At 35.4% G+C, this 21,054-nt stretch overlaps 2 protein-coding genes across 2 annotated transcripts in view; one reads left to right on the top strand and one right to left on the bottom strand.

Moving 5' to 3' along the window:
* Window positions 1-23: 23 nt before the first annotated feature.
* On the top strand, window positions 24-8,348 carry LOC129801283 (uncharacterized). Its single transcript, XM_055846179.1, has 5 exons — window positions 24-154; window positions 463-565; window positions 1,989-2,105; window positions 2,163-2,318; window positions 7,400-8,348. The coding sequence occupies exons 1-5, from the start codon at window positions 93-95 to the stop codon at window positions 7,940-7,942; spliced, it is 981 nt and encodes a 326-aa protein (XP_055702154.1). The 5' UTR covers window positions 24-92; the 3' UTR covers window positions 7,943-8,348.
* A 6,592-nt stretch (window positions 8,349-14,940) lies between these two features.
* The window catches only part of LOC129800581 (protein purity of essence), a 45,158-nt gene continuing 39,044 nt past the window's right edge, over window positions 14,941-21,054 (bottom strand). Inside the window, exons 9-10 of the mRNA XM_055845073.1 lie at window positions 15,206-19,263; window positions 14,941-15,133 (exon numbers count right to left, since the gene is read on the bottom strand). Coding sequence (XP_055701048.1) covers window positions 15,069-15,133; window positions 15,206-19,263 — 4,123 coding nt within the window. The 3' untranslated portion in view covers window positions 14,941-15,068. The remainder of the gene's footprint in view (window positions 15,134-15,205; window positions 19,264-21,054) is intronic.

The following is a 21,054-nucleotide window of genomic DNA, read 5'->3' as shown; positions in this document are numbered from 1 at the left end:
GAGTGTTGTAAAGGTGTAAACGTTGAACGAATAACGATAGAAAACTGATATAATTGTGATTCTCTGGTGATTAAAGAAGAAGGAAGATTAATATGAAGCGCGGGTGGTGGAGCGCCAGAAAGGAGTTGGTGAGCAGGAAGGAGATTCAGTGCAGGTAAGTAATGTAAAAAATATGTCCTCGATGGGTTCTATTTTCAATCAAAATCCACCCAAAATCTTATTAAACAGTTCAATAACGGTGAATATCATGCTCCTGTGTAATCATTCTGGCAAAAAATGATTGTTTAATGGCAATTAGAGCTGTTTTTAGATTCCTATTCAAAGATTGAAAGGTTCTCAGACAGAAGGTTGAAAATTGTGTTCATTTTTTTTATTTGACTACTTGATTTGGGCAGTTTTTTTTGAAATTACGAAGTTAGGATAATATGCTAATTTTTTTATATTTAATCTTAATATTTCCAGAAATAATTCTCCACTTGATTCTCAAGGAGCTTCAGAGGAAAGTGATGGTGAAATTCTTGTTAAAAAAACAAGAGAAGGGGATTTGCAAATTCATGAAGAGGAGGTAAATAAAGAAGACATTTGAATTCTAATTAAATTATCGCTATGATTCAATTTCATATTACATTTAATTTTTTTTCCTCTAAATATTTTATTATAGCCAAATTATGTGTTGTTAAAAATTTTGTGCTATTATAAATATTGATATAAAAAATTAGCATACTTTTAATGAATTTAAAAGGGAAAATTTTGTAATTTGCTTTTGTATTTGTTCTATAATTTAAAATTGAATTAATATACTCATCAATATTGCGATAAAGAAAACCTAAATATTTAAATTAAATATTAAGCTCCAAATTTAATATTTGTAACGCAAATTTACATATCTTCCACCTTTTCCAGTATTTGTAAATTATGAAAAGATCATTTCGACCATGTTGTACATTAATAACGAAAATTAAAAAAAGGCAATTTAATTTTAATTTAGCTATTGAGCAATTTTGTTACTCCCTCAGGACGGAGGGAGTGCATTTAGTTTTAAATCTTGAAAATTACGTACTTTGAAATACAAATATAAATAAATTTATATTTATTTCCGAAGACTAATCTGTATTCAAAAGGTTAATTTAAAATCTTAAAGCTTAAAGAAAGACATTTTTTTTATAATCGAAGGGATATTAATTACTTCCTGCAATTTGATTCAATTGGATTTTTTATTTTTATTTGATGTTTTATTTAAATTTCCAAATTTATGTATTGTCGTATAAATAATAGGTGAGATTGTTAAGAATCTCACCTAATATTTAAATAATAATAATATCAATTTAGCGTATAATTGTCCTAATAAGATAAAATTTTATATACCTGTTCAGATTGTCCACTAAGTAATCCCGTTTAAAAATAAAACAGATATAATATAAAATGATACCTTGCTCAGACTAAAAGGTGTCAGAATTTTAGTTCATATACTTTTTTTTAGAAAAATTATAATCATTGTGCAAAATTGTCCTTTAGTATTTGGAACATAAAGTAAGGGCCTCGACAGACCAGAGGATTAGCCGAGAGACGGCTTAGCGTAATTTTATTCGAAATAATGATTAAACTACATTTCCATAATTTTCCACCAAGTCGTCTCTCGGCTTAAGTCGTAAGTGTGTCTAGGGCATAAGGACTAGAGGAATTCATGTAGGTAGTAATTTCAATAATAGTCCAGGGACTCGCGAATTTTCTGCTTAAAAAAATTAAATATTACCCAATTTCACTCAAATACATGATTGACTAAAATAGCAGACAAAAACCACCAAAAATTAAAAAAAAATACGAATTATTATGTCTTAAGAGAATTTATGTAATTCTAAGAAGAAATTAAAAATGTATAAATAGCACAAAAATTATAATAATTTGACTATTTTTAGTAAAGAAATATGTCTATTTAGTTTTTAAATAAAATGTTCTTTTAGATAATTTTAAATGCACTTGGCTTACAGGACGTGGCGTTACCATTACTTTTCAAAAAAACTGAGGACATAATCGATTCTTCAGCTACCTTGACTGATATTGAATTAGGTGACCGTGACCCACATGATTCCACAATATCAACTGAGGTAATCTTAAATATTTACTATTTTGCTTGTTGAAAGCCAAAACATATATTTTTTTAGGTACACAAATTCCCTCAAAAAAATTATGTCTTTACGATTGGATCTTCATCAGCAACTGAATCAATCGTATCTTTGTCTGACAAAGAGAATAACGCACAAATAATGCGTCGAGCAAATGATAGGAGTCCGTTTGAGCAAGAGCAGCAAGAGCAAGAGGTAAGTTTTGTATGTTCTCGTTCCTTAAGGGTTAAAAGATTCTCATAATGTCTTTTTTTAACTGTTCGAATTTCAAGAAAGAGCAGTTTTAACAATCGTGTTTTTTTTTTCAACTCAAACTTCAAACGGTAAGAGATATCGTCTTCCAGTCTTCGATGACCCCCAATAAAAAAAAAAACAAAATTGGCCCAAGCTTTTTCAATGATTTTCGGATATGTTTTAGAGGTAGTTTAGGCGAACATTTCGCCCTATACTTCTGACCGGAAAATTCGTCATTTTGAATTATTGAAGGTCAAAGGCCAACCACTTGAGAAGGCTCATGTTCCAACCAAGTTGGTTTAATTTGGATTTTTTGGAAAGGTATGAAATTTTGAACCCGGCTGTATCGGTCTTTACCAGTAATGAACCGGATAAGTACCAATTTTTGAATAATTTTTCATCCCCTAAAAAACGGGTGGTAAAGTGTCCGAGGCTTTGCGAGCTGCTCGATCTCCCGAAAAAGAGCTCTGCCTTATATACCTTTGTCCAATTTTTTTTCTGGTACATAATTATTGTCGAATTTAATTTGTCTATAAATCACCGCAAAACCATCTTGAAGTTGAAAATTTTTCTAGAAAACGGTTTCAAAAACTCATAACTCATAACATAACCTTTTAATTAAATAATTGAACAAATCGGATGAAAATTAGGCTTTTGACCTTCAATTCAAAGATGGCGAATTTTCCGGTGATAGGTGTCTAAGGACGAAATGTTTAGCAGGACTACCTCCAAAACATTTCCAAAAATGAGCAAAATCGCCTGGGCCAATTTTGTGCACAGACCAAAAATCATGTTTTGGTATGTTAGCTCGCAAAAGAATGTTGACTTCTGGGGAGGTGACCAAAGATCGGAAGTCAATATCTGTTACCGTGGGGAGATTTAAAAAAAATGGATTATGGAAACTGCTCTCTCTTGGAGTTCGAGTAGTTACAATTGGAAATATAAAGAATAATTAAACTTATTTATGAATATGAGAATTTATAATTATTCGTGAATTTTGAGCTTAAATGTTTACTAAATAGCGAATAGGTAGAGACTTGCAAAAAATATCTTAAATTTCTTCAACCTATACTTTGCAGTTACGTGCAAACATTAGAAAAAAAAGAGAAGGCAAAGGGTCTCAGCTTTGTGAAATGCTCGAACTCACGATAAAGCCCTCTCCGTTAGCATACTTTTTGTATGCTTATAGGGTTACTGCTGATTTATGTTTATAGACAATGAGAAAGCCATTAAGAAATTATTAAAACAAAAATATTGACAAAGCTTGGGCCAATTTGGAGAAAAACCGATAAACATTGTTTTTAGGGAATTTTACTTAGGGTAAGTAAAATTCGTCAAAATTAAAAAATCGCTACTTAACCGGTTCATTACCGATAAAGACCAATACAACCGGGTTCGGAATTTTCATAGCTTTCCAAAAAAACCAAATTTAACCAAATCGGTTGGAAAATTGCCTCCAAAGTGATTGACCTTCAATAATTCAAAATGGTGCATTTTCCGGTCATAAGTATAGGGCGAAATGTTCGCCTGGACTACCTCTAAAACATATTCGAAAATTATTGAAAAAGCTTGGGCCAATGTTGAGAAAAACCAAAAAGCATGGTTTTGAAGGGAATAGATATATGGGAGGGAATGTAGAGAGATATTGTATTTTTATTGGGATCATCGAAGAGTGGAAGTCGATATCTCTTTCTTACCGTTTAAGCTTCAGAACAGTGAGAAATTGAAAAAAAAACACGATTATATAACTGTTCTCTCTTTGAGTTCGAGCAGTAAAAATAACTATAGATATAGGGGAGACCGGGGAGGTTTGGGACACTTTTTCATGTTTTGGCTTTGAGACACAATTCCAAAAAACTACGATAGGGTGGTTTCACCACTTCTCGCCAGTGACCCACTTCTCGCCACCTATAGTTAAGTCGAAGAAAAACAATATAATACGAGTAATAAAAAAGATATCAGGAAGAAAAAGCAACGCTGAATATATTTTTTAATAATATTGTCCAAAATAATTGAGTTTGGGCCTTTTCAAGTAGGTGGCGAGAAGTGGTTATTTTTGAATTTTTAATAAAAATATATTTTTTAGGTGATCCACCGTTAAATTGAGAGACTATTAGTCTGATATATCTATACACAACATATCTAAGAAACTTTGTGTCAAATTTGAGTTACTTTATAATAAGGGTTTAAAAATTATAATTAAATTAATTTCAGTTTTTCCTAAAAGTGGCGATAAGTGGTTACTCCACCCTAGTGCACTACAATTCTATGCGGTCTATAGGATACTTATGGGTATTAACTTTATAAAAAGTACTCGATAGAACTTGGAAAACAACTGAGTTTTCTTGGAGAAGATAAAACATTTTACTTGACGCTTTGTCCCAAACCTCCCCGACGTGGGGCAGTATGGGACGCAAAAGGTGATGTTTGGGACGCGTTTTTTCTCGCATAATTTGTATTACTGGAATACGTTAATTAATTTTAAATACCAGATTAAAAATATTTCTGATAGAAATAAGAATGTTTCATCTTTTATTTACACTTAGAAATTAATATCAATTTTATTTGTACAGTAGAGTCATTTATTGTCAATCAATTATTTAAAGTATTTTCTTCTTATTTTCCATCTACGTTTTTTTCTTTTTTTTTTATTCTAAATATTGCAATCATGATTATCAAATTCCTCAGGCGAGTAGATTTTCTTGCAACTCTTAGTTTTGAACTCATTAACGGATTCCTGTTTGATTTTACGACAACTGCATTGTACCTGTTTTCTCATTATTTCTCTGAATTAGCTCTCGCCTTACTTTTCTGGAGAACTTGTTCGAGAAATTTTCGAAAAAAATAGTTTTTAACTAGATTGAGCCAAGATCGAATATCCTCTGAGAAGGAATTATTGATTCCCAAGACAATGATGGTTTAATTGTCCCTGTAGTTAGAGAAATCTGCTGCACTGATAAACTTTGCACAAGAGGGAGATTTGCAGTAGAAACTGGGCATTACTCTTCATTTTGACAATAAACAATTGCATACCACCTACAATCTTGTCGAAAATCAACGTCCCATTCATCCCCATTCAGGTGTCCCAAACATCCCCACGTATAATTTTTGTATTTCAAACCTTTATGTAAAAAACGAGAGCGTATAATCTCTGAAACTTTTATAAAAATATGTTCCCAGATTACACTGCTACCTAATGAGATAAAAAAGTTTTGATTATATACCGCTGATATAAAATACAAAGAGAAAAACTGAGACGTCAAAATATACGATTTTTATCAATTTTTAAAAAAAAATGTTCATAGAATTAAAACAATAAAACTGAGGATATCCATTCTTTTAGTCAAGATACATCTTAATATTGGCCACGATACTGTAATGTTTAAATCCAATTTATTTCAAAAATTAGTTGAATAAATCGCCTTGTCCCACACTACCCCTGTCCCAAACCTCCCCGGTCTCCTCTAGTCAGGAAAAATTTCACATGACTACAAAATTGATTTTCTTTTAAATATTCTTAAGGAGTTTTTAAATTAATTATATTGCTATTCGATGTGAAAAAAGTAAAAAATGTAAAAAAGTAAAAAATGAAGCACAAAAAAAAGTAGTAAAAGAAATTGAAACAGTATGTTGGCGATTTTTTCCCAAACTATAATTTGTTAATTTTAAGAGAAATTTATGTTTTTCAAATAATTTTAAGAAATCTAAACATAAAGAATTAATTTGCCTAATCTAAAGAATTGAGTCTCAAAAATCTCTCGTAAATTTGCTATAAGATAGAATTTTTGTATTTTCGAAAATGACTAAAATCAGTAAATGAGACATTTAGTGAAATCACAAGATTTGTCTCTATCGAATATTTACTAAAATTATTTACTTAGACTTTTATTGTCTCTATCGAATATTTACTAAAAAGGAACTAAGAGAAATATAGCTCTAAGGACCCTCTTAAAAATTTTTTGTTTAAAATTTTCTTTATGCGGCACCGGTGCTCCAATCGTCCTTAAATAGTTAAATAATTCAAAATTTTACTGCTCGAACTCCACGGAGAGAGCAGTATAGGGTAAAGTGGTACAAGTTGGACAATGGTACAATTTGGACAGGGCTTTTTGCCTTGATAAATTTAGTACTTCATTTTTATTTTTATATTTTTAATGCTTTAGTTTTATAATTTGGTTTCTTGTGTTAAAAACAAATTTTGTACTGTATTTATCAAAAAAAAAGCCATGTCCAACTTGTACCGGCGAATTGTCCAACTTATGACACTAATTCCAAATTATATCACTTTACCCTATATGTATAATCCCTAGAGTTTTAACCCCTCCAAAATTTCCACACCCCCCCCCCTCCGGGAGACCTCTTTTGACAAAAAATCTTCGTGTTTCAGACGATTTCCGAGAAATGTCGTCATTCTGTTTGTCTGCCTGTTCGTTCGGCTGTCGGCAGCTCTAGAGGCCAGACGGTTAGAGACATGGACTTAGAACCTTCGGGGGACCCCCTCGCCTTGCCCTCAAAAACCGTGTTTTTAGGGATTGCTCGAAAACGCGTCGTGCGACGTATTTCATTTTTGGATATGTTTTTGAGATTATCCAGGCGAACATTTCGTCCATATACGAAAATACCGTTGAATCATTCCTAATAACGGTTTTTCAATATCAAATGTTAAAAAGACACTAGAGAGTGCATTTATCAAGCGAATGGGGTCATGTTTACGCTCGTTGGAAAAATCTTTAAATTTCCTATAAAACTGAACCGGTCCCTATCGGTTCTGAATTGGTAATGAACCGATTCATAGCCGATACCTAATTTTTATCCGAAAATCAATCCTATTATTTTTAACACAATTTTGTAGCATGTTTTGAATGATTTATGAATCGGTTCAAATCGGTTGAGAACCAGCAAATGGTAAATGATGCGAAAGTATTTTTGAGGTATATAGCATCTAAGTCATGAGTTCGAGCATTTCGCAAAGCCTGGGACACTGCCACCCATTTTATATTCCATCATTTTCTCTCTTAAAATATATGTATCTTATTTTTTAGATTTCAAAAAGAGCCAACACTGAGGAAATGCCAGACAAAGCGAGACATTTTCATTCTGAATCTTCAACGAAAAATGATTTATCGAAGATGATCCAATCTACAGAAAAAATAACTCTAAAAAGAGCTTTAAATACGACAGCAACTGATTCTTCGCCAGGTCGCCAGTACCTTCGATATGAAAAATTAAAATTTATGAGGAGATATGTACCAGGTCTACAAAAAAGATGTGCTGGTTTCCGTGAGAAGTCAAAAAGACAGGCGCAAAAAATTAAAAAGTTATCTGATTTCGTTGAAGCTCTTTCAAAGAAAAGTATTCTCAGTGTCGAAGAAGCATTGAGGCTAACAGCTCTACCGAAGGCCGTCGAGAATGCAGTAAGGAGGCTCCTCTCACGAAAAAAGAAGTCCTACACTGATGAAGAAAAAAATTCGCCCTCACACTCAATTTTTATTCACCGAAAGCGTATGATTACGCTAGGGCTGAGTGGGGATTTGCGCTGCCCAGTCCATCAACCATTTCCAGATGGTACAAAGTTGTTGATGTAAAACCAGGTTTTACAAAGGAGGCATTTGATGCAATTAAAAAAGCACAAGAGGCAAATCCTTATCAATTGTGCGTACAGTTATCGTATGATGAAATGTCTATTGCGCAGGGGACAACCTGGAAAGGTGAACAAGCAAGCGGATACATTGATTTCGGAGATGAAGAAGAACACAATGGAAAACTGGCTCAAGAAGTACTAGTGTTTATGGCTGTGGCCATCAATGCAAAATGGAAGATTGCCCTTGGCTTTTTCCCCATCGTTAAAGCAAATGCCTCTCAAAAAGCAAATTTGGTCAGGATTTGTGTCCGAAATTTGTTGGAATGCAATGTTAAAGTCCTTGGTGTTACCTGTGATGGAACTTTAGTGAATCGTGCGACTTTTACAGAACTTGGTTGTGATCTGAGCCCTTCATCATTGAGAATAACATTCCAAATAGATGATGTTATTTTGTGTGCGTACCCTGACCCGGTGCACATGATTAAATTGGTGCGAAATACACTAGGCGAAAAAGGACCACTAATGGATTCAGAAGGTGGAATAATTAATTGGAAGTACCTGGAGGAATTGGTTAAAATACAAGAAGAGGAGGGATTATATGCGGGTACAAAATTGAGAAAAGCCCATGTTTATTTCAAAGATCAAAAAATGAAGGTACGGCTGGCCACACAGGCTCTTAGCCTATCTGTGGCAAATGCTCTTCAATTTTGTGATGAAGTACTACAATTGCCACAATTTCGCGGATGTCATCCCACAATCAAATTCATCCGACAATTCAACCAAATTTTTGATATCTTGAACTCAAAAAGCTTAGCTGACACAGGCATGAAGAAAGCACTTTGTGAAAATAATTTCAAAGATGTTATTCAGAGTTGTGAAGAAGGGATTCATTATATCTTAGATCTTATGTATCCGGATGGAACGAGAATTATAAATTCACAACGAAATGTTGGTTTCATAGGATTAATGGTTTGCCTCAAAAATATAAACCATCTTTATACGATGACGATCGAAAAAAACTATATGAAATATCTTCCGACCTATAAACTAAATCAGGATCATGTCGAGCTATATTTTTCTGCGATTCGCAGTCGTCTAGGGCGAGGCAACAACCCTAACACGCTCGAATTTACCACGAGCTATAAAAGGCTCTTAGTTCATTGCCAGTTGAGCGATCGAGGAGTCGGCAATTGCATCCCACTTGAAAAAATCGATATTCTCAGTGGTCATTTTAAGAAATCTGCAGTTGCTGCTCTAACCAAGAATTATGAAGAAAGCAGTGAGCAGTTATTGAGAGAGGAAGAGGAATATCTCGAAACATATCAGTATATCTTCGGACTCTCTTCTCTGTCTTTATATGCAGAGAATGTTGTGGAATACATTGCAGGATTTATAGTAAAACGTCTGCAAATACGAATCCACTGCGACAAATGCACCAATCTCTTGGAAGGGGACCAACGAGACCACTGCCTTATTTATTATAAAGCATATGGAAGACTAAAATATCCATCTAATTCCGTATTGAGGGTGTGCAAGATTGCGGAGAAAGCCTTGCGTGAGATTGGAAATAATCACACTAAACAGGATTTTCTCAAGATTAGAAGAATGGTGCGCAGAACCTGCGCTGACATTCCAAATCTGTTTGAAGAAGACTCTGATTTTCTACATGCTGCAGATCATCATTTCTTGCTAATTGATGCAATCACCGAGAAGTATTTGAATGTGAGATTCTACGCCATCCATAAATCATCCAAACCTGAAATCTCCAAAAGACAAAAACTTCGTCACCTTACATTTTTCATGGGGCAATAACTATAAATATTATAAATTTTCTCTATTTAATTTATTACTTGTTATAATTTCCTCTAAAATATAAATACTGTTATTTCCTAAATTATATAGTATTTTATTAACCACGATTTGGAATGTTTTGTGAGATACCCTTTTTGCTTCAGGAACAACACTTCCCTATTCCTGGCAAAATCTCCCAGTATCCCAACATTTTAAATACTTTTACAGCATTTCAATTTGCTATCATGTAATAGGTGGAATCGGTGGAATATTGGGGGTTCAAACAAATATTGAATTTGACCAAACTGTTATTTCCAACAAAAAATTATCTTCACAGCCTGAGGATTCGGTACTTTTGATATTCTTCTATAAATACTCATTTCGCTTTTAAAATCTTATAAAATTTGGCACCGTGTTCTGGTAAGTATTCTAATAAAATAACATAATAGTTGCAAATTATTAGTCCAAAAAACTCATAAAAGTGCACAAATCAAGAAATATAATTTTTGGCGGTTTTTATTCCAATTTACAAAATGGCGGGAAGTTTCTGAAAATAGCGGGAAAATCGGGTTGTTTTGATTTCAGTACACTAAAAAAAATATTTCAAAAAGTAAATGTCAAACGCGAAATTGTTTACTTTTTGCGAATGAGGAGTCTATGTATTTTAAGTCTATGGTTATATCTCAGGTTCTAGTGAACGGAACTTAAAAAGTGTGGGTGCGTTGGAAAGCTCATTAGTCGAGCTTCAATTTTGATAATTACAAAAAACCTTGTAAAACCACTCCTTCGGGGTGTAAAATTGAAGTTTCTATAAAAATTACCAAAAAAATGGTCCTAAAGTGAGGTTTTAAATATTTGTATAAAATAAACTAAACAAAATATTAAAAATCCAATGATACCAGGTGATAGGCCACACTTATAACTACAATTTTGTTCATCTGAGACATCGCGCTCCGATCACTCTAAATGCCTCATTTGTTGGTTTTTGTCATTTTCCAAAAATATGAAGTACATATTTTAAAGCAAATTTCCTAAAGATTTCTGAGAAAACATCTTTTAAAACTTGTGTGAAACATACATAACTGTTGAGATCCTTCTTTAATTCGATCGGGGGACCATTAACATGATTTTCATTTACATTTCCAATCAACCCTCATTAAAAAGCTCTCAATTTTCCTTTAAGTATTCAATTTTTGTTTTTATTTATTTCCATCCATCCATCTAATACTATTTCTAGTAGAGGTTAATTTTAAATGAAAGTATGATCTAAAGTCATTGAAATGCATTTACGAAATATTTGCTGATGCGTTTTCTACCAATCATAAAAAAGCATTAAAAAAGGAGTTTAGGGGTTTCTTCACGTGGCTGAATGTTGATTGGGGATGTTAAAGAAAATCATGTTAATGGTCCCCCGATCGAATTAAAGAAGGATCTCAACAGTTATGTATGTTTCACACAAGTTTTAAAAGATGTTTTCTCAGAAATCTTTAGGAAATTTGCTTTAAAATATGTACTTCATATTTTTGGAAAATGACAAAAACCAACAAATGAGGCATTTAGAGTGATCGGAGCGCGATGTCTCAAATGAACAAAATTGTAGTTATAAGTGTGGCCTATCACCTGGTATCATTGGATTTTTAATATTTTGTTTAGTTTATTTTATACAAATATTTAAAACCTCACTTTAGGACCATTTTTTTGGTAATTTTTATAGAAACTTCAATTTTACACCCCGAAGGAGTGGTTTTACAAGGTTTTTCGTAATTATCAAAATTGAAGCTCGACTAATGAGCTTTCCAACGCATCCACACTTTTCGAGTTCCGTTCACTAGAACCTGAGATATAACGGATAATGTAAGGCAAAGCAGAAAAAATATAAAAGTATTAATAAAAAAAAATTGTTACGTATAGGAGCAAAACCAAGACCAGATTCTTAATCAGGGGACTTGACTCTATCAAACGTACCATGTGAGATCTCCGTTAACAAAACCGTGTTGCATAGTGATATCAACAACTTTGTTAGAAATATTTTTCATAATTTCGAGTATTTGTCAAGCTTGCAGAACAAAAATAGCATAAAAGTGGCGTATAATTATTTCCCTGAGTGTTTTTAGTGTTACAATGGCGTTATCTGAGGAATCATACGCCACTATACCACTGACCATGAGTCCTACGCCACTGTATCACTAAACGGCATTCATTTTTTGATATTTCGAGGAATAAACAGTGACAACAACCTACATAGTTCTCTCGTGCAGTGCAGTGGATTGTTTTTTAGAAAGAAATTGCAAGATGGAAAAGGTTTACAATGGACCACTGCCTCTAAAAGACACAAAGAAACGTGATCTTATTTCTTTGTGTGAGGGAAATCTTATTCCAAAAAAACACCACACATTTTATCAAAATCTTGACTATACTGTAAAAGTAAATATTCGAAACTTGACTTTTTTATATAAAAAAGTCAATTGTATATAGAGTACAAAAGAGATCTGAAGAAATGAAATGGATTCATGGACAAATAAAAAGAAATATAAATAAAATACACAACTTTTCATTATTTATCTTTAATTTCAATGGGTCTATGATTTTTAAAATTGATTTATTGTCGAACAACAAAAGAAATATTGTTGAAATACATTATAAAATAATTCTATTAAAATTTAAATTACTAAACAAGAGGCGTATCTTAAAATCCTTGTCTGGATTTTTAGTATTACAGTGACGTATAATTTTGGCAATTTTGCCGCATAAGTGGAAAAGTGACGGATAATTTTTTAATTTTTTAAATAACTATATTTTTGGATAATAAAAGTCCAATATTTCGAGTTCCACATATGTGCTCTATCCAGTGGAATCATATACAAACAATCTTTAAAATTTGTAAATGAAAATAAGAAAATATTATGAAATTTAGTTTTTGAGGCCGTCTCCTGAAAAATGCTGAAATCTGACATCCGCCATTGTAATATTCAATGTGCGATATATACCCGATATGTTCTGAAGGATATTATAAATTTAAAATAATTTATTATGACTTCATAATAATCTTGAATTATTATGATTATGATTATTATTATTATGAAATCTCGTATTGCTTTTTGATATTCGAATATGTGTGAGTCTGTTTGGCTATATTACAAAAAAGTCTTTTATTATGTTTATTTATTATATATAAACATTAACTCTTTTAGGACGAATATATATTTAATTTAATGTTTTACAATTTTATTGCTTGAACTCATTGAATAGAGAAATATCATAGTATTTCAGAGTACAGTAGAGCCTCGCTATAGGCCATATTGGTATCAGATTTGACACTTGGGTCTCACAAATCGTCCATGTCATTTTTTAAAATTATCAACGACTTTTAGTATTGAAATTGCTCGACGGCTTTCACTTTCTTTGCGATTGTGGTACTTGTCCTCGCTCTCTTCATTATGGATCCCAAATATCACAACTACTCAATAAAGTTTGCCAAAAATGTTAAAATAATTATGACAACATTGGATGTCGCACGGCGTACTAAAAAACATAACCTAACTTAAAATCAGTGTTTTGAAATCAACGGTCGATAAATTGTGGACTATAGAGCGATGGCCTATAGCGGGGTTCTACTATATATACAAAAATTTTTCAATTTGTTTCAGAGCTAGAGGTCAATCCGTTAAATAATGGTAAGAGAAGAGGTATCAACTTAAGTGGTCTTCAGACTAGAGTTTTAGTCCAGTTCCCTAAGATCTTGAATTTCTAAAATACAGTAGACTCTTTCAAATTCGGGCATTTGGGACCGAAATGTCACCCGATTTAGAGAAATTCGGGCGTTAAACTATTTGAAATGCAGCGATTTTTTGTTCATCTGCATATACTCATATTCAGTTTAGATACTCATACTTATTGTGAATTGAAGAATTAAAACTTCTTAATAATGCAAAATCACATAATAACTAAGTCAAACTGTCGTAAATTTGGGCATATATGCTACATTTGATAAACACAGTCAAACTTTAAAAATGTCAACAAACTTTTTTCAAGTCTAACTGCCGCCAGAATTAAAAAGTAGCCCGATCTTAAAAGAGCCGAATTAGCGAGAGTCTACTGTACAAGCAACTGTAGTATTTTTTATAATTCGTTATTTTAAGTGTATTTAATACAATCTTAACCTAAGCTTGCCGAGAACTGGAAAAATAGTCGAGACGGGAACCAGCGCAAAGTCGATAATGCAGAAGCACTTGAGAACTGTAAAGTGCTAAGAAAAAATGTTCAGAAGAAAAATTTCCCCTTTTCATATCTCATAGGAATAGCACCATAAAGCCTGAATAATGTTGCTATTCCAATGAAAAATAATAAGAGATAATCTTTCTCCTGAACATTTATTTTTAGCACTTTACTGTTCTCAAGTACTTCTACATAATCGACTTGCTTTGTGCTGATTCTGTCACTTCTGTTGGTGATTTTGGAACCCGACAAATACTGGGGAAACAGTCGTAACAGGAACCATCACAGAGTCAAGTTGATTATGTAGAAGACCTTAAGAACAGTAAAATGCTAAAAAAAATGCCCAGGAAAAGATTTCCCGTTTTCATATGTTATTGAAATAGCAATATTATTAAAGCTTTATTGTGCTATTCCTATGAGAAATGAAAAGATGAAATCTTTTTTCTGAACGCTTCCTTTTTAGCACTACTGTTCTCAAGTGCTTCTGCATTATCGACTTTTCTTTGTGTCGGTTCCCGTCTCAACTGTTTTCTCTAGACCTCGTCAAGCTCCAAACCACATAACACTAATGTCAGGCACAAACATAAAGAAAAGTCGATGTTGCAAAAACACTTGAGAACAGTCAAGTACTAAAAAAATGTTCAGGAAAATGTTTATCCTTTTAATTTTTCCTTGGAATAGCAACATTATTCAGGTTTTATGATGCTATTCCTATGAAATTTTTTTTCTAAACATTTCCTTAGCACTACTGTTCTCAAGTGCTTCTGCATTATCAACTTGTCGTTGTGTCGGTTTTCATCTCAACTGTTTTCTCAACACCTCGTCAAGCTTCAAACTACCTAACAATCATGTCAGGAACCAACATAAAGAAAAGTCAATTAGGTAGAAGCATTTGAGAATAGTAAAGTACTAAAAAAATGTTCAGGAAAAGATTTATCCTTTAATTTTTTCCTTGGAATAACGATTTTTTGTTAATTTTTTTAAATAAAAAAAGCATTTCTAAAGTGAAGCGATAATTTATTGAACTTCAAATGTTATTCATAATAATCCATATACCATTAATTTTCAATACACGTGAATTTTTATTAGCATAATTACGATGTGAAAGTGAAGATAAAACTCGCCTAAGGTAGAGCTTCTAGAATTTCCTCGAGAAACGCTTTCGGGTCTTCAATATCGTTCAAAAGTCCTTCACGCGCAAAGTGAAAAGGAAAATTATGTTCAATCAACTTGATAAAAAAAATGTTAAATGTAAACTTACCAGCAACATCGCAGAACTCCATCAGGGATGTGCATGGGAGATATTCTTCTGTGAAAGTGGAGAGAACAGTGTCCGACGACTTGAGCATAGCCTCATCATTGCGTCGTAGATAGTCAAAAAGCGATATTGGCCAATCTTCCTCTTTCGGTGTAGTTACGGTCTTGAAAAAGTGCTTATAAATCAAATCTGCCAGAGCCCAGAACATCAGATAGGGCTTATAGACTGTGTAATCTTTCTCTTGTTTATCCCCTGTATTTAGTGTCTTTGTAACACTGCTGGGATTCACATGACGCACCTGTGCAATGGCTAAAAGTCTCTTTAGATGGTACACCTTGTGCTGTGTCCAGAGATTAGGTGTATGAAGTGCCAGAGACAGAGTTATTTGATACAGTGGCCCCTCAACTTCATACGCACACTCCAACCATTTATCCGATGGCGCCTGACCCAGGAACGTCGTAAGTGTTTTCTCCTCACGCGAGAACGACCGCGACGACAGTAGAATGTAGAGGGCATAGAATACAAGATATGGCACAAGGTGCATATTGGATTCCGGACCACCACCTCCAGCATCTTCGTGGAAACTCTTCTCGAAGGCAAAACGCATCAGAAGCAACTTGAGATCATGAATGGCATTGGGGAAATTTATCTCACAACGCTGTGTACTCTCCTGCATGTAGGCATTGTGCCTGGACATACTGGATGAAAAGGCTGATTCTGTCACCTCTGGACCCCATAGCGGTAGGAGTCCATTGCAGCGTGTATTGGCATTTTGCAGACTAGCACTTTCCCATTCATCGCGACTCCTGGCCAAACGTATAGCCGACATGTGGCAATCAATGTGAACAACATTGAAATGCGTCACTGTTGTATACCCCGGAGTCTTTCGCTTCACCTCAAATTGCTCCACGGGAACGCGTTTGGTGAACGTATAGATGCCTAAAACTTTTGTCGGTTGACAGGCATAGCCTTCGCGACAGATGAAACACGAGAGGCCTGTTTCATCCCGCAATTTTTCAATCTTCTGCAAAATTGATCCTTTTGCCGTCACCTGACCCTTCTCATTTGTCCTCATACCCAATGCATCCAGTTGCTTTTCTCTCGTTGCCATCGCCAGACGCTTCTTTTCAGCCCTCGTAAAATCTCTCTCCTCCTGCACACGTTTTGCCGTTGCCGGATCTGTACACAGTGCTTCTAGCAAATTCTCCGCTAGACTCCCAACGTGCTCATCACTCGACACTTGCTCCAGTCGATGGACAATTGGGATGATGTCCTTTGACACAGCCAACTGTGTTGCCTCATGCTTCGTAGCCAAACCCGTGAGGAATCTCAGAATATACTTGAGTGATGGACGTGATATGAATTCCTTCAACTCATCCGAATCCGTTCGCAAAAGTGTTGGTTTGACACATGGTGCATGTTTGGTGATATAATTGAGAGATCTCTCAACAATACCCAAACTTATGATGTAATCCTTGAGAGTACCACCGATGGAGTTGTGCTCAATCTGATTTGTCAGTACACAGAACAACTCCATCTTGAACTCATCCTCAGACGTACGTTCACCATCGAACTTCCCAAAGTCCAGTGTCATCTTAAAATGCTCACACAGTAGTGCCATTTTGATATCATTCCCATACACCAAAGCAGCCAGAACCCGAATCAAATGACGCAGAACTGATGGATTATTGCGGACATTGGTACAGTTGGTGCATGAAATCAGTGCTTGGACATACTCAGGACCACCAAAGGTGAGAGAGAATTGCAAGAAGGAATCGAGGGTATCACTAGCTGCCTTTGATAGAATTGTCTCCATTATCTCCAACAATTGCTCCGTTACGGCCGATTGTTGACTATCATTCTCACTCTGAAGGCATACCTGAAGGACTTTTAGCAGGGAATTTATTGCTCCCAATTCTGGTTGACACAGCACCTCCTGACACCTCCGAACTTTCACACTAAGCAGGAATAGCTTCAGCAGTACCTGTAGGAGTGATCGTGTCCTTGAGATATTCTGCAGACTTACAATCCGATCCAGCATTACACGCAATCCACCGCAATCAGCCAAAACATTAGCCATTCTATACAGTTGCTCATTGTCAACTTCCTCCTGACTCTTATTATTCAGTGTCTCGACAAATTCCTCCGTTGCATCACCCAAAAGTCCTCGCATCCTATACACAATTCTCATCCCATCCCGTTCACCTCCTTCAGCCAGCCAGATTTTCTTATAGACATCCTTAACTGGCAAATCCAAACTGATTATCTTATTGTGCACCAATAATTCCATTCCATTGTCATCCTCCAGCAGTGCCACTAATTCACAATCACTGCAAATCTTATTCTTCACATCACGCATCAGTGGTCCTAAGCCAGCAGCTGATGATGGATAGGGATTGCCCAACATTCTCCCTTGCAGAAAGTCCTCTTGTTGCGGATCCTTTTCCAGTGTCAGGAAAAATTCACTGACATCATTCTCTTCGGGATGTATAATTGAACAGAGGCGTTCAAAGATGAATACCGGAGTCTTGATATCATTCATCGGAGTCTTATCAACGGTTTCAATGAGAACTGCCATAAATGCTCTAGTCTCATCTTCAGTTCCCGTTGTCATCTCTTCCAGCATCTCCAGCAATTTCTCCTGAGCATCATCAACCAGCCTTGTTCTCTGAACTACCAACTTCCTCAGGGACAAGTAGCCTTGAAGCACAGGACCTAGCAGTTTCCCCTTGTAACTTTGCCGAATTAGTGGATTCTCCAAAAACATCGCCATCAATTCAACAAGTTGATGCAGAGCATACCCTTGAGCCAAATCTGACGACAACGTAGTCTCCTCCAAGCGATGAATCTTCTCAATTTCTGCCCCAAGTAAATCAGCAATTGTCACAAGGACACCCTTCAGAGCCAAATACTGCCTCCATGGTGTCTCATCTGCCAGTGAGATGTACAGTGAGATAAATTCAGCACATGCTTCACCAGCATCCCCAATGTACTTCAAGAAACCAGTTAGCAAATTGAGAATCTCCCTCTTTGTCTCGACAGATCGACAAAGTGATGTCACCAGAGCACATGCCATCTTCCTCACAATTCGACTATTGGGATTGAAGAGAATCTTCTGCAACCACGATGGCAATAATTCCAACGGTGGTTGCTGTACACCTCTGCACAGTACTTTATTTCTCCATCTCTTCCCATACTTCTCATACAAATACCTCCGTCTGAATTGAGATCTCTTCTGTTCCAGTATCATTCTAAACATCCTCTGAACTGTCTTCCCATTTGCCTGTTGCTGCTGCTGCTGCTGTTGCTGATTTGCCGCTGTTGGTGGTGGAGAACCTGGTGGAGCTTCATCACAAACAGGTGGCATTCTCTTCTTCCACGCCTCATACGAATGATCACTATTGCCCGCCAACCATTCCTGGAAGCTCACAGTGACACCCTCAGTGCAGGCAATAGTACATAAATCCTTAATTGACATATCCTTATTTGTCTTACTCGTGGGAGCAGCTGGACAAATAAGTGTCTCAATTATCCTCAGGCATGGCTGAATGACAACAACAGCCGGACCACGAGGATCTTGACATGCCAGCGTAAACAAATGCAGCACAGTCTTCAATTTTTCCTCCCAAAGTGTATCATCTTGTGCCACAAGAGCCTCAAGCAGAGCCAATTCATGCCTCACAGCAGTATCTAAATTGGCCAATGGTACAGTTCCACTCAGAGCCATCTTAACACGATCATGAATTAGTGTACAGAGACTCTTTATGGCATCTTTGTTGTCACGTGTCAATAGACACAAAAGTGATCGCACTTCATCCTGAATCTGCACAGTGCCACGACGTAAATTATTCTGTGCCAATTCCTCAACCAATCCCTGCATACACAATCCAAAGCTACAAACTACATTTGACGACATGGCTCTCAGAAGAGTGAGACAGTGTTCAGTGGATGCCAGGGCACAACCGTAGCATCGATTGACAGCTACGGGATTCTCATTGGGTGACGGATCATTCTTTGCCGTATGAACATCTTGTTGACTACGATCATAAGCCACAAGTTCCCTGAGAACAAAACCGAATAGAGAGCATGAAATATAGCTCCGGGATGTGCTTAGATAGGTTGTCCTAAGAAGAATTTCAATTTGGAACAGTTTCTGAATTAGGCTATTCTACCCTATGGTCACAACTCCCGATCTAATTGTTAGAATTTGATAATTTTATATGATATAAAAATGTTTCGTGAAATACGCTACAACTATTGGGATCTCTCAACATCAGCCTCTCCAGGGTGCTCAATTTTCAACAGATTTGTTTGAATTTTAATTTTTGAAAGAGGTTGAAATTTTCCAATCCCCCTGAATCAGTCTCAATCGGTAACGAATCGAAAAAGTACAGGTACATTGGAGTCTTCACTTATACCGGCTTCAGACCTAAGGCATAGCCATAAGGCTTAACTTCTCTAGATACTTATCACTCGATTTTTTGAAGAATTTTGACTTAAAAATGGACTATTAAGGGGAATTTATCTACTTGAATCACAAACACAAATTAAATTGGTTGCTACTTAGCATTTTGAGTCCTTCGGAAACTAGGCTAATCCTCTAGTCTGAAGACGGTCTTATGGATAGCTTGCAAAAATCTTAAGTTCGTATCTAAAACATCATCAACTGATTTTTCGAGATCCGTTTTAGGCAAGAACTCAAGTATTTAGCACGCTGTCTATAAATATATAACGTCCATAAGTGATGACTCCACCCTAATTGATTTCTTTTACTTAAATATTGTTCATTTTTTTCCTTGACTTAACGATTTTTTGGATCTGCAAACCAAACATTAAGAGATATCGACCTTCGTTCTTCGGTGACCCTCACCCCTGTGAGTATTATCTCGAATTAACTTTTTGCATTTTGCCTAAATTGCACTAGCCTAAATTGTCTTTAGCGATTTCAATTATTCAAACTACCCTACACTTGTGTGTTTGTCCCTTGTCCCCTGCTTCATGAGGAGTAGGGAACTTGATGTCGGCAACCCGCTTGACATTGACGTAATCCGTTGTTGGGCAAGACATGTGTAAATTTTATGCCTCGACACGATTAATAGTAATGATAAGACTCAGTTTCATTTAAAAATATGAAAATAAAGTCCTATTTCAAAGCTTCCGCATTTCTCCTATCTCGAATTTACCATTTTCAATTTCGATAAAATTTTAGTGCAGCAGAGTCTGTAAGCATACCAACGATGGATCACCCTACCGGCCCTACCTTCTAGCTGCACCATGCTGACATGTCAGTGAACTAGCTGATACCTTCGGCCTTTATTAAACTATTTAGAAAAAAAAATGGTTGGATCTAAAGTCCAGGGGGCCAATTCTGACCGTATCTAGTCAGACTACATATAGTAGTCTGACTACATAGCTGTACATGTACACTGCTGGTGAATGTGTGTGAGTGTAGTCGAGACACATTTTTCAGTGTTGCCGTATCCCTATCTAGTCTCTGGGATTCGTTAAGTTGGTTAACGAATTGAAAACGTGACAACCCCTGACTAGATAGGAGACTACATAGCCGAAAGCTATCTAGGCACCTCTTGGACATGCCTAGATGGCAAAAATTTCTCTGAAATTGACCAAAAATGTCTCTAATATAGCTGAAGACATTCAGTAAATGTAAAAAATGCTAAATAATTAAAGTTATATGAAATGTATGCACAAATTCCACATATTTAAAATTGCATTTTTTGTACGCAAAAGTCCACTCAAAATTAGAATATTTCTTTACATCTAACGTTTGAAAGCTTAGAATCGCTGTTATTTGAATTTAAAATTTCTTTTCTAAGGTTAATTTTTTATGGATG

Source organism: Phlebotomus papatasi, chromosome 1 (genome assembly GCF_024763615.1).
Source record: "Phlebotomus papatasi isolate M1 chromosome 1, Ppap_2.1, whole genome shotgun sequence".
Classification (NCBI taxonomy): domain Eukaryota; kingdom Metazoa; phylum Arthropoda; class Insecta; order Diptera; family Psychodidae; genus Phlebotomus; species Phlebotomus papatasi.
Note: the sequence above shows the minus strand (reverse complement) of the source record. Positions and strands in the feature narration are given on the sequence as shown.

Excerpts from the sequence above, each read along its gene's own strand:
- LOC129801283 (XM_055846179.1), top strand. The coding sequence starts at position 93 with ATGAAGCGCGGGTGGTGGAGCGCCAGAAAGGAGTTGGTGAGCAGGAAG. Across the intron at positions 155-462 it reads AGGAAGGAGATTCAGTGCAG|AAATAATTCTCCACTTGATT; the intron begins GTAAGTAATGTA and ends TAATATTTCCAG. Across the intron at positions 2,319-7,399 it reads AAGAGCAGCAAGAGCAAGAG|ATTTCAAAAAGAGCCAACAC; the intron begins GTAAGTTTTGTA and ends CTTATTTTTTAG.